This window comes from Melanotaenia boesemani, chromosome 19, assembly GCF_017639745.1.
Source record: "Melanotaenia boesemani isolate fMelBoe1 chromosome 19, fMelBoe1.pri, whole genome shotgun sequence".
Taxonomy (NCBI): Eukaryota; Metazoa; Chordata; class Actinopteri; order Atheriniformes; family Melanotaeniidae; genus Melanotaenia; species Melanotaenia boesemani.
In genome coordinates this window covers 2425497-2438855 of record NC_055700.1, presented here as the reverse complement: position 1 = coordinate 2438855, position 13359 = coordinate 2425497, and the positions used below count along the sequence as shown (strand labels likewise).

At 43.7% G+C, this 13359-nt stretch overlaps 1 protein-coding gene across 1 annotated transcript in view; it reads right to left on the bottom strand.

The window, feature by feature from the left end:
* Positions 1 to 11567, bottom strand: part of LOC121629662 (zinc finger SWIM domain-containing protein 6-like) — a 50915-nt gene extending 39348 nt beyond the window's left edge. The window contains 1 exon segment of the mRNA XM_041969371.1: positions 10821 to 11567. Coding sequence (XP_041825305.1) covers positions 10821 to 11247 — 427 coding nt within the window. The 5' untranslated portion in view covers positions 11248 to 11567.
* Positions 11568 to 13359: the final 1792 nt, after the last annotated feature.

The window sequence follows — 13359 nt, the reverse complement described above, 5'->3', positions numbered from 1 at the left end:
CTCAAACAAGGGATTAAAAAAACTAAATAAATCCTAAATTTCTGCAGACAGACCAAACGTCTGAGACATGAAAACAGTTAAATGTAACTGACAGTAAACGCACCGCCGTCTAACTTCCTGATGGTCCTAACATCGTATCATCGCTCCGGCCGCGGCTCCCGCCTTTAAACTGCATTAAAGTGCTGTTGCATCCATTTCCACCACATGTAGTGAGATTACTCATCTTTAACGGATGAAAACAATGACTCAACCTGCAGGCACACGCCAGCCAGGCCTCGCATGAGTCCAGGCCGACCGGATGAGTTCACAGGGCTTCTGAGAGCTTGTGTCATCCCTGAGGTGATTTCTGTGGAGCTGCTGAAGCGATCGATAGCCGGGATAATTCAGAGAGCATCATTACAGCTTCACTGTTACCAGTTCAAAGTGGAACAACTCTGGTTTGTACACAGAGAAACAGAAGTTGACCTCTGCACATGCTTAACGGCGGAGTTTCTGAACCTGAATGAAAGAGCTGCTTCAGAGCTAAAAGCAGGCTAAAGCATCGATGTCCTGCAGCCATTTCAGCGCCTGAGCTTTAAAGGCTCATTTCCACTCCATGTTTTCCAAAAAGTAAAAGTTTGATCCTGATACGTTATAATCAGGGATGTGCATGGCTGATTGATTTTTAAATTTTATTTCCTTTACTAATTTTTTTAATTAATTTAGTCATTTTTTCCTTTTATTTTTAATAAGTATTTGATGAGTTGCATCATGGGAATTATAGGACTCATGTCAGAAACTAGAGGCTTATATCAGATTATAATTAGGTTATTTTCCTTTGAGAAGCAGCAGCCTGCTCAACAAGTCCATGAAATCAATGTTCAGAGGAAACTTTTCTGTTGTGCCAACAACGGTTTCCCTGCAGGGCTTGAGATAACAGACACAAATAGTTCCAGGGTGAGCCTTTAAACCTCGTTTTGTCTACATTTAAGCAGCTCTGAGGCTCGTGCATGTCTGAGTCATGCTGCAGGATGGGTAGAGGCCTGCAGCTGCTGCTGGAACCAGGAGAACAAGATTTGCTTTTTATTACACATTCAGATAAAAGCTTGAAGGTGGAGGATGCAAAGAGGCAGACTAATAAACTGAAACCACAGTTGCAGCTCCCATTGCAGCCGCCCGAGGGTTTATATGAGACGCAAACACTCGGAGCATTTTTGGCTGAGCAAACAGGGAGATGATCTTCATCTCATGGTGCAACAAGAACAGGCACATGTGGCGAGATGGCGAGGCGTTACCTGGCAGAGCAGGTTCACAAGCAGGAAGCAAACACACCGAGCCCAACGTTTCAATCCCCCACTTTCCACCTAGATGTCCTGAATACACTCACATTATCTCTGGGATGCTATGAAGAGGAGGGACAGTGCCAGAAAGTCCTGGTCCAGACCTGGAAAACACCTCAGTCTGGAAGTGGAAACCAGCAGAGCAAACCTCCACTGTGGACGTTTGAGTTTATACATAAAAATGTCTGAAAACATCAAATCCAGACGAGTAATTAAAACTTTTATGAGTCATTTAGGCAGCAGTGACATCAGTCTGAAGGGGGGTGGGTATCATTCACCACAGACCCTTCAGCTTCCTGTTCATGACTAAAGAAAAAGACCCAGAACAGAAGAAACCTCAAGGCGTTCCACCTGTTATCAACTGAACTGCTGTGTTTGCAGAGCCATGGAGCTCTACGGGGCCCCTCCTCTATAGGGACCGGCCTGCGGGCCCCCAGTTCCCGACAGGCGAGGAGGGCGACATGCTTTGGCTTGCAGGGCGAGGCTGAATGAAACTCCCTGGAGACGGACCAGATCAGACATGGTGCAGACTCAGAGGTCGAGCTGTACAACAATCAGCTGATCAGCTCGGGGGGGGGGGGGGGTAAACCAACATTTAGTGGATCTCCACTTTTAGACTTTTTTACTGCACATGTCAGAAACCAGCTCAGAAGTGCAAAAAAACTACATTAAATGATGAAGACCAAATGGAAAAATCCTCATCCTCAGGTCAGACCACGTTCATACGTTTCATGTTTTCCTTCGTGTGAACATGGTGATATGTCCCCCTGGATTCTGACTTTTAAAGCTCACAGCGATGGTGAGCAGATGGACGGCGAACAAGGCAGCAGCTTCACGTGGACGCGTCAGGCTATGAGAACGAGAACACACCAGGACTGATGGAGCCAATGGAGGGCCCTCCTCCATCCACCGGGTAATGATGGAGGGATGCGGATCACACAGACGTGGCTGGACGACGGAGGTAAAGCGTCCAGGAGCAGCAGTGACGACTGGAACAAGAAAGGTCCTGGTCTCTTATTATCAATAAATACTAAACTGGTTTATAATGTTTTTTAATTCCTGATCTTGAATCTTTAATCCACCTTTGAAATAGTCCATTTTAAAACTACAATCCCATCTGTTCTTTACTTATTTAATGAAGATTCAGCCTTTAAAGAGCTAAAAAGTTTTGCTCATGAAGAAGAACCACAGAGAAACGAGCTGGAAAATATCCCGACGTCCCTCCAACCAGCAGCTCCAGCTTGTCAGTTCATGCCGGTAAGCTCGCCGTGGTGTAAGGACAGCTTTCAAAATGGCAGATTTTGCCAATAGCTGGGCCGGCAGCAAGATGCTCCTCCAATAAAAATTGATCTTGCAGAGCAGAAGCACACGGAGGCCAAATGCATGCAACATTAATGCTAAAAGGGCGAGCTGCGAGGTCGTCCCTCTGCGTGCACGCCGTCATCGATTCTTCATCAACCTGCAGATGAGACGCAGCAAGCAGACTTCACACGGCGGAAACTTCCAGGTCTGCAGGACTGCTCGGGTTAGAGGGGGGGTCACATTTAGTTCAGGTCAGGGGCCACAAGCCGGGAAAAGAAGGAACCGAGAAATACTGAAAACGACTCATTTCCCCTCGTTTTAGTACATTATCACAATGTTTGACCCTTTTAGAAAATTTACCATCAGGAACCGTGAACGCCACTGAAAGCCAAACTGACTGTAAATATATTTATAATGGTACATTTACAGTTGTAGTGTTTATCAGAAGAGGTTTCTTACATTTCTTTCTCTTATCCAATAAAAATAAAAGTTCATATTTATCATCTTCATATATAAATAATTATATATATATATATTCATATTTGCCTGGGTTACACATTTATGTGACTTACTTAAAATGGTTTATTAGATTTTTATTTAATTTATACATATATACAAAAATATTATCATATTTTAAAAATAGGTATAAATTTAAAACATCATTATTAAATGTTTTTTTTCCTAACTTGTCCTGTCCAGCATTAAAGCAAACAGAACGATGGCCGGGTCGCTGTGTCGTGCCGAAGAAAATTGCTTTGCCAAGGGGAGGCTTACGGATAAAAAGCTCCTCTTGATAATCTGATTCATTTACTTATTTACTGTTAATTATTTACTTTTAGGAATCATTTACTTGAAGGAATTTATGTAATCCTGCTGGACCTGACCGGAAGGGACAGAAGGAGGAGGAAGACAGCAAAAAGAAGCAAAAAGAAAAGCAGAAATAAGAAAGAAAAACACAACAGACAGAAGCAACGAGCCTTCAATCCAGCCCGACACCAGACAACTCACTGCTACACTTTACCAGAAACACAGCAGAGAAACTCCTACAGCTTTTACAGAAAACAGAGCTGCCAGTGATCAAGAGTTCCTAAATAATACCAAATCAAGAAACATATCACAACCGTGTCACAACAACCACCGAAGTACCAGATACTCAAGAGAAAAAACAAAAGCATCTCTTAGTGTTTGAACCCAATGGACACCTCAGTGAGTGTGTCAGCATGCAGAGGATGAGGAATGAGGAGTGTGATCCTGCAGATGTGACCACGCCTCTACGGAGACTAGAGGCAGACTAGGGTCCAGAGACACAATCGAAGATGATCCCGGTCCCATCCAAAGGGTGGTAGAGGAAGGACCCAGCCCCAACAGCCCGGAGGCAACACAGAGGCAGAGCCGCACACCCGGGAACCAGAGCACCATCAGCCACCGACAGAAAAGGTAGAAACACTTATCCTCCTGCCTGCGGGCCAGAATGGACCCTCTGGAGGCCTGTTTTTGGCCCCCGGGCCATTTGTTTGACACCCCTGATGTAGAGCTTTAACTCAAAATAACCAGAAATTCCAACACTGAACGTCTGAATGAAAATGAAGCCATTTATTTTATTGATGTATAGATTCAACATGTTCCAGGTGTGTTTACGCTGCGTTTCCAGCCCATCAGCAAGCCTAAACCAACGCAGGAAGTCTTAGAAACCAGGTGTCCTGTAAGATAAACCCAAATTTAAAGTTCCATCTTTTCCATCTTAACCTAAAGCACCTCCGGCCCTGTAGACCGACCCCCCTCCTGCTGCCTGTTACAGCATCTCTTTTCCTGATAATCCCAGAGTTTCTCTTTATAAAGTAATCCCTGAAAAATTCCTCCTTTCGTTAGGAACGTGCTGAATGATGGAAAAACGAGGAGTTACCGTAGCAGTCGACACTGCTGTGGTTAAAGTAAGCAGTTACTGGATAGCCAGTGTTTTCACATTAAACATTTCATCCAATTCCTTTGAAATAATTATAAAGAGTTTAAATCATCTAAGGTTCAGATCAGCAGAGAAATTTGACATTTTTCTGGCAGATTTTTCCCAATGGGCTTAATTTCTTCTTAAAAATAACCATTTTAGCTCAGAATAAATAGGCTATTTATTTTAACTTACTAGTCTAACATGTGGATCTGAAATAAATAAATAAATATATACATGAGGACCCTTGGGAGGGCCACAGCCTGCAGGTTGGGAACCACAGATCTAACTGTGAAAATGTGGATCTTTAGGAAAATGCTGCTTCGCTGACCTGTGCGTCATCATGAGGATATTTATCAGATTAAATCTGCTTACATCCTCTAAAGAGTTGATCTAAACCTGCAGGTCTACCCTCCATGTTTATTTGGACTTCTTAAGGACTCAGAACATGAGGAGCAACACTGACGTAGTTGACCCCCATCAGCTGCTCGCCGAGCCAGAACCGGCTCCGTTTGGCCGGACTCTGGCCGGGCTTCAGTCCAGCAGTTACAGAAGTGGAGCAGAGATCTCCCCGAGTGGAGGCAGAGAGCCTCTCGCTGTGAAATCTGATGAAAACGATGCTCAGTTTCATGGCGCTGGACCCGTCAGCCCTTCTGTTTCCGAGGCAACAGGTCGGTGACAGACTTCAGGACTCGCTCTTAAATTCTGCACTTTGGTGCACAAACTCCGCTCCAGCGTTTCTGGAGCAGATGAGCCTCTAAAAGTTCAGATTTTCCATTTGAAGCAGACAAGTGAGCATTTATGAGCAGTTGTACTAAGACTGAGTGTTTATCTTGTTTTTTCTCATGTGCACATCCAAAGAAAATGATCTAATAAAAACTAACTAAATAAAACTTTTTTAAAATCCACGAGATTATTAACTGATTTTCTTGGAAACTACGTTTGTACCGTTGTTTTCACACAAATCTGCACATTGACCAGTAACATAAGAAATCCTCCAGTTCCATCATCTAGATCTGAGGTCCACTAACTTTTCATTACTGTACCTCGGTAGAATAATTATTTAGCCTAGTGCACCCTTTGATCCATGTAAATACTTTTACTTATTTTACATTTACGTATTTTAACTATTTTACACATTTATTATAATGTCCAAATCACACTGGATCTACATTAATGACCAAACATTTAATCCAGGCGTCTTTTCCAGATCTAGAAGTTATTTTAAATCTACATACGTGTACATTTCCATTTCCACATGTGTGTAGTCATCCTGACCACCTGAACTGACTCACCTCATCATACAAACTGAAGTCACATCTAAGTCAGAAAGAGAGAACAAATAGAACAATTTCTCCTCTTTTTTATTTTCTCAGCCCCTGGATTGTCTCCAGGTACCCAGAGGGGGATGGGTACCACTATTTGAGAAACAGGAGGGATAAATTCCTGTTTTCCTCGTCAGCAAAAGCAGGAAAGCGACGGCATCGACGTTTGGAAGACCTCTGACCCAGAGCAGCCGAAGCAGATGGAAGCGAATCAGTGGGGATCAGTGGAAGACGCGAGCGCCCGGGCATAACCTTGACCTGCTGTAAGATGCAAGCAGCTTAAACGTGACCTAATAACCGAGTAAGACGGGTAACAAACACATTACCGGCCTCTGTAAACGCAATGCTGCGTCCTTTTTTCCCTCCTGAAATCACCATGTTTGGTGAGTGTGTCATCACCGCAGCCTATACTCCAGCTCAGAGCTGTAATTCAGGTCAAACCTACAGTCTATACGCTGATGAACCACGTTCACACACACACACACACGGTGTGTTTTCTCCAGCACTTTCATAGTGATCCATTTCAGTGTCTGCACCAAGGTTGTACCAACAGGGTGGGACACAACACCCAACATTAATGTCTTTTCTTACATTCATTAATATATTTTTATTGTATTTGGGTTATTTTTGTGGCGTTTCGATTTAGATTTATTTATTTTCCTCTACTATCAAGCATCATCCTCAGTATCGGTATCAAGGTTGAAACTTTACATCATTTAGAGTCTGAGAGAAAACAACCAATAAGAGAGGAGTTGTGAGGGAGGGGCTTTGGAGGTGGAGCTGAAGCAGAGCAGAGAGGGAGGGGGCGGAGCCTGTAAGTCAGCAAGCTCAGTTTTAATCAGAAGGAAAAGCTGAGGACTGTTTTATAAAACGGTTATATGTCTCAACTGCAGCTTGTTTATGATGAAATAATCTTGGGCCGTCAGACCCTGTGACTGGTGTGAATCTGCAGCCAGTTTTCAGCCATTTATACAGAAAATACACCTAAAATGAATCAGCGTCGCAATGTATCGCAACTAAACTACAGCCTGTAGTTCTGTTTCTTTCTGCTCCACTGAAATGAGAGCAGAAGTTGTTTCTTAACACAGGATGTGTTTCTGCTTCGTGGCCTTGGGTACAAACTGAATTAGACTGAAGCCTTTCATGTTGTCAGCTGCTTCTCAGCATGAAACCTGCTGCAGAGCCGACTTCACACCAGAGAAGATCGTCCTCCCGACTGTGTGTATACACAGCAGGGATCCCCAACTCCGGTCCACAAGGCCCACTATCCTGCACACTTTCAATGTTTCCCTGCTTCAACACACCTAACTCAAATCAATGGCTCATTAGCAGACTTGTGAAGAGCTTGTAAGAGATCCATCAAAACATCTAACGCCTGCAGGGAAGTGGGACTTGAGGACCAAGTTGGTGACCTCTGATAGACAGAATAAAAAGATATAAATAAGGAAGATGTCTGCTTTGGTTTTATTTTCTGTAATTAAGATATATGCATCTTCAAAGAAAGTCTTTTACAACTGTTTTAAGCACCAATTTAAATAAAGATGCTCAGAGTTTCAACTTATTTCTCAGTATGAAAATTTTCTTCCACCATTAACTCTCAAAGTCTTTTTTTTCATTTTTAAATATATAAACAGCCAGTAGCAGTTGAAGCTTTTAATCCCAGCCTGCATGCAGACATGATGTTTCCAGGACAGCCTCAGTTGTCAGGTTATTGATATGATTCTTGGCTTTATTCCAGCCATAGAGGAGCATTATTTTTCTTCTTTTCACACACACATAGAACTTTCTGCTCACTGGTTGATCTTTGGCTGCTCCTGATTGGACGTTACCGTCAATCTAAGCTCTCTGATTGGTGGAAAGTCTGACAGGAAGTGGCTTCATCATCATGTCCAGGTCTAAATAGAGGTCTCTTAGCAACATAGTAGTGATGGTGATGTTTTTATGGTGAAATATGATAAATAATGCTGTTATCATTGATCATTGTGGATTTACCAGATAGAGTCTCTGAATAAAACTATATTTAAACCTCCTGGATGGGATAGAAATACCTGGAAAACGTCCGTAGATCACCTAAAGGGTAACTATCCATCACAGTTTACCCCACACAGCTTCACACTACTGCTCCTGAGACACCGATGATGACAGAGATGCTGCTCAGGAAATTTAGCAGTTTTAAGGGTTAATATCTGAGGTTTTGGTTGAGTTTAACTATTTTTTTTTTCTTCATTTAGTCTATAAAACATCATAAACTTTGTTCAATGTGTATCAAAATTTCTTTAACCCAAAGTTTTTCTTCAGTTTTGTTTTTCTGCTTCCTGTACTCAGATTTGTGTCGTGTAAGACCAAAATAAAGCCAATTTTTAACACACGGGAGGCTGTACACAACAAATTACTTACACCTTTACCACAAAATCAAAATCCAATAGTAAACATTAAGCCCGGTTAACTTTCCAAACACGCAGCTTATAAACAACACTGACCAGCAGCAGGATGGAGGAAAACACGGTGGTGTGATGTGTGTGAGGGTGTGTTGTGGAGTCCGAGGGTCCACACACGCGTGCCAGTTCATTTCCTCAAGGTCTGCTGTGAGAAAACCTCCCTCCTCCGGTGCAGCCCACACGTGGGGAGATTACATCTTTTATTTATCACTTCTCGGCTCTATTTTTCCAGAAAATTCCAGGCTAGAGTGCAATCAGCCAAGAAACCCTCCCCATGTCTGTGTGTGTGTGGACTACTGTTAGTACATCTTTGTAGGAACCCAGATCAGGAACCCAGATTTGGTTTCTTCCCTTCACACTCATTTCCCCCAATATCTGGGAATCTATAGGCCTCCCACTCTGGCAGAGAGTGAGTTGTGTTTGCACAAATACACACACACAGCAACCACCGGCATGTGGGATGATGGAGAAATCCAAGCATTCAGATTGCATTACAAATTAAGCTTGCAGAGTAATGGGATTACAGCCCTGTGAGAGTCTGGGGACTCACAGGTGACAGACTGCAACCGAGTCAGAGCCTCCCGGCCGACTGCATCACGGTAACGGCTGTAAACCGAGGACCATCTTCATCCTCCTCCACTCTGCTTCCCTGGCATCGCATCTTCGCCATCTCAGATACACACAAAGGCACAAACCAACTGGCGGCAGACTGGTGTGAAGCAAGGCCCGTTTAAAGGAAGCACTGGACCCAAAACACCTCCTCCTCCATCCAAATCTCTCCACTTAACAAGGGAGTGAAAGATGCTTTTGTCTGCCTCCTTTTCAGAGGCAACAGGAAGCTTAAAAGACACAAATAAACATGAAAATAGGAACAAAGCGCAAAACTGACAACAGGAAAGCTGGCCATCTGACATGCATGCTGGGTAATTAAAATCTCTGAGGGTCACGTTGAAAAAGGGGAAATAACAGAAAACACCAAATTACGGCATTAACTCTTAAAATTACTCAAGGTAGTGTTTAGCTCTGTGGGGTAAATTTGATGGATAGCTACCCTTTAGGTGATCTATGGAAGTTTTCAAGACATTTCTATCCCGTCCAGGAAGTTTACAATCCAGCCACTAAATGTAGTTTTATTCAGAGACTCTATCTGGTAAACCCACAATGATCCATGATAACAGCATTATTTATCACATTTCATCATAAAAACATCACCATCACTACTATGTTGCTAAGAGACCTCTATTTAGACCTGGACATGATGATGAAGCCACTTCCTGTCAGACTTTCCACCAATCAGAGAGCTTAGATTGACGGTAACGTCCAATCAGGAGCAGCCAAAGATCAACCAGTGAGCAGAAAGTTCTATGTGTGTGTGAAAAGAAGAAAAATAATGCTCCTCTATGGCTGGAATAAAGCCAAGAAGACGTTTCTGATGCACGGTGGCGCCACAAAGCAGCTGAGCTGGAGTTGGTTTAGTGAGGATAGCAGGTAAATAGTAGCAGGAATAACTGGAAATGAGGAAAAAGTGGAAACATATTTTCTTAAATAGACCAAAAATACCAAAAGAAAAAGTATATATATATTTGGAGTTTAAAGTTTTAATTTAAAGAAAAGTTGTCGAACACAAGCACACAAGTTTCTGTTAATGTTTCACAACTTATCTGTGAATTAGAAAGCACAAGTCAGCATGAGATATAATTAAACACGTCTGCAGTTTTTACTTTTTAGGAAGGAGAATTGGGCTCTTTAAACTTCCTGAATGTGAGTGCATGACAATAGTGCATAGTTGACTCATGTCCAGTTCAGCCGTTTATCAGCTTCTTGCTGCAGTGCAGTCTGTTCGTGCATGCTGACAAAGCCACACTGCATTTTTAATTATCTTTAAACAGCATATCAACTGCTCCACACAGAACAACTCATTCAGTTGTAATGTGTGTCAGTTGAGACCCAACCCTGTGCACTTCCCTTATTACTCAATAGTTTTGTGCAATCATCTGAAACTGATTTTACAGGCTAAACTGTGTTTAAGTAGCTCCTTAACGGCGTCATGATGTCAGATTAAAAAGAAAACCTGAGTTTTGATGTCACTAAAGGGTGTTTTTGTGTCACACCCCAGCAGCAGACGGTAAAACAGGCTGATTTATTTTCATTCTGACAAAGTTTCACAATGACTTCTGGCTGCTGAGAGGTGGAAAATGTGGCGATTCCTCCATTGTCTAAGCCACAGCTTGAATTTCCACGCAATTAGAGCATTTTCAGTCATGTCTTTTTCTTATTCAAACTGGCCCTGAACTAAACGGGATTTAAATGCCCCAGTCACACATTCCCATTCAGGCACCCAGCAGATTTAAAGCCCCTTTGTGGCTCCGCAACCACTCTGACGCCCTTTGTTGTAAAACGAGGCTTTCACACACACCGTCGTTAATATTTCTCATGTTCTGGTTTCCTACAGCGGGGTGTTTACGTTAAAACCCGGTGCCATCACTTTACTCACCGACTTGCAGGACGTTGTCCACGCAGCCGCTCTCCAGCAGAGCGATGCCCCGTCGGAACGGCAGCCGCGTCTCATCGCTGCTCTCCCCGCTACTTCCGATCTCCTCCCCGCCGGTGTTGAACGACGAGTACATGCATATTTCCCGTTCGCTCCTCGGGAAAGACCAATACACGATCCGTCTCTGGACGGGCTCCGGGATCCGCTCGAAACGCTCCTCTACCCGCTGAAACGGCCACTTCTCCGCGACTTTCCTCGCCGCGATGTCCAGGAGCGACTCCGGGCTGTGGGTTCGACTCGATCCGCCCTGGGTGAGAGCCGAGCCGCCGTACGGCACCCCCGCGGCCCGCTGGGCTTGTCTACATGTCGCGCCGAAGCCCGGTCTACAGCAGAACCGCTTGGCCGGGGGCTGCTGTACGGGCTCCGCCATGATAGCTCCGCTTTAACGGCGACGGAGGAAGTCAACGCACCATACGAACGGGATGGGGAACGGAAAGCGCGAGCCACGGCTTGATTGCTGGCCGTGTTTGGCCAATTCATCCTTTTAAGGGAACATGAGGGCAGGGCTTCTCCGAGCTTGTCAAACCCCTTTGTTGACAAATTAAAGGAAGGCGGGGTCTGTGCGCCTGGCCCCGATGAAAACGGGCTGAAGGGCGAAATTCCGGCACGGTTGCTAATCCTTTGTCAGGCACGCTTTGAGCTGCGCGTGAAAGGCTTTGAAAGGCGGTTAACGAGCAGCTTTCAGGCGGCGGTTTTACCGGTTGGCAGAGAGGCGAGGCTTTGTCTGGCTGTGAGCCGGAGCAGGAGGAATGAATGCTGGGTCCTATGGGCGGGTATTGGCCTGTCAACACTCCAGCCTCGTGGTTTGGGGGGGAGGGGGCTTTGAAGGCAGCACCGCCCCACTGTGACGTTTACGGTCCACTGGAATGTAAAGCTTTTCAAAAAACTACGGATCATTGTTAGAAGTACAGAAGCCCGTTACTGCCAATCAAAGAAAGACGTATGGCAACATTGATAATTTCAAAGTTAGTTCAGTAAGAATAAAAATAAATATAGTGAGGCTAAAGAAAACACATGCCAGAGATTATGATACATTCATTTGATTTTCAATAATGACAAAAAAAAGCAAATATATTTTAAACCATTTTACAAAATTTGTTTGTGTAATTTATAACACGTGCTTGGTGTTTTTTTATAATTTAATATTTGATTTGAAGAAATTAGTTTTGTTTAAGCAAGTCAACGAACACAATTTTCATTTAATATTTTTATTTCTATGCGTGATAGCCAGCCACATGTGGTTATATCCACATCTCACCACCAGTATATTTCTACTTTAATTTTATTTGCAGCCATAATGGTGGAGTTATACTCGTGTGGTGTCTTTGTCAGGTCGCAGGCTGCAGATGAAATGCACGTATGTACTCGAGTGTATGATAACAGTGTTATGTTGCCTTTTCTTTTCTGGTTCTGCAGGTAGCAGCAGCGCTGGTATCGGCTGGTAAATCCACAGAGCGGAGTTTCTTCAATTGTTCACTTCAGTTCCGGCAAGTATTTCCTTTATTAGCACAAGAATGGCGGCCGACATGGTGCAGCATCTTCGAGAGATCGTGGAAGCAGAGGAAGAAATGATCCATCTGTTGAACATTTTACAGCACAAAAAAGTGAGAAGGAGGAAACGTCGTTGTACAGAAAATCCAGAAAGACATAATCACAAACTGACCAATCATAATGAATTAGCTGGACTGCACGTCTGGTTGGGAGAGGGACGCGTCAAGCCTCTGTGGACCTACACACAGCCTATGGCGGTGACGGCGTAACCGACCTGATGCAGACGCTTCATGAGTATAACTGAGCCCTAAAAGCACCACACATTCCATACCACATTATTCCTTCACAAAATCATTTCCCATATCTTACAATGTTAAATACACCTTGGCACTGTAGGGTCAAATATGTGTGTATGAACTTAATATGTTGGAAATAATTTAAGTCAAGCGTAATCTCAGTATCAAAACTAGAAGCCCTCAGAGAACCAAGCCATAAGGTTACGCACCAGAGGAAAATCCCCGGAAGGCCAACAGCCAACCCAGATGCCAACCGGTAACGTACAGTGCCTTGCGAAAGTATTTGGCCCCCTTGAACCTTGCAACCTTTCGCCACATTTCAGGTGTCAAACATAAAGATATAAACTTTAAGTTTTTAGTCAAGAATCAACAACAAGTGGGACACAATCGTGAAGTGGAACGAAATTTATTGGATAATTTAAACTTTTATAACAAATAAAAAACTGAAAAGTGGGGCGTGCAATATTATTCGGCCCCCTTGCATTAATACTTTGTAGCGCCACCTTTTGCTCCAATTACAGCTGCAAGTCGCTTGGGGTATGTTTCTATCAGTTTTGCACATCGAGAGACTGAAATTCTTGCCCATTCTTCCTTGCAAAACAGCTCGAGCTCAGTGAGGTTGGATGGAGAGCGTTTGTGAACAGCAGTCTTCAGCTCTATCCACAGATTCTCGATTGGATTCAGGTCTGGACTTT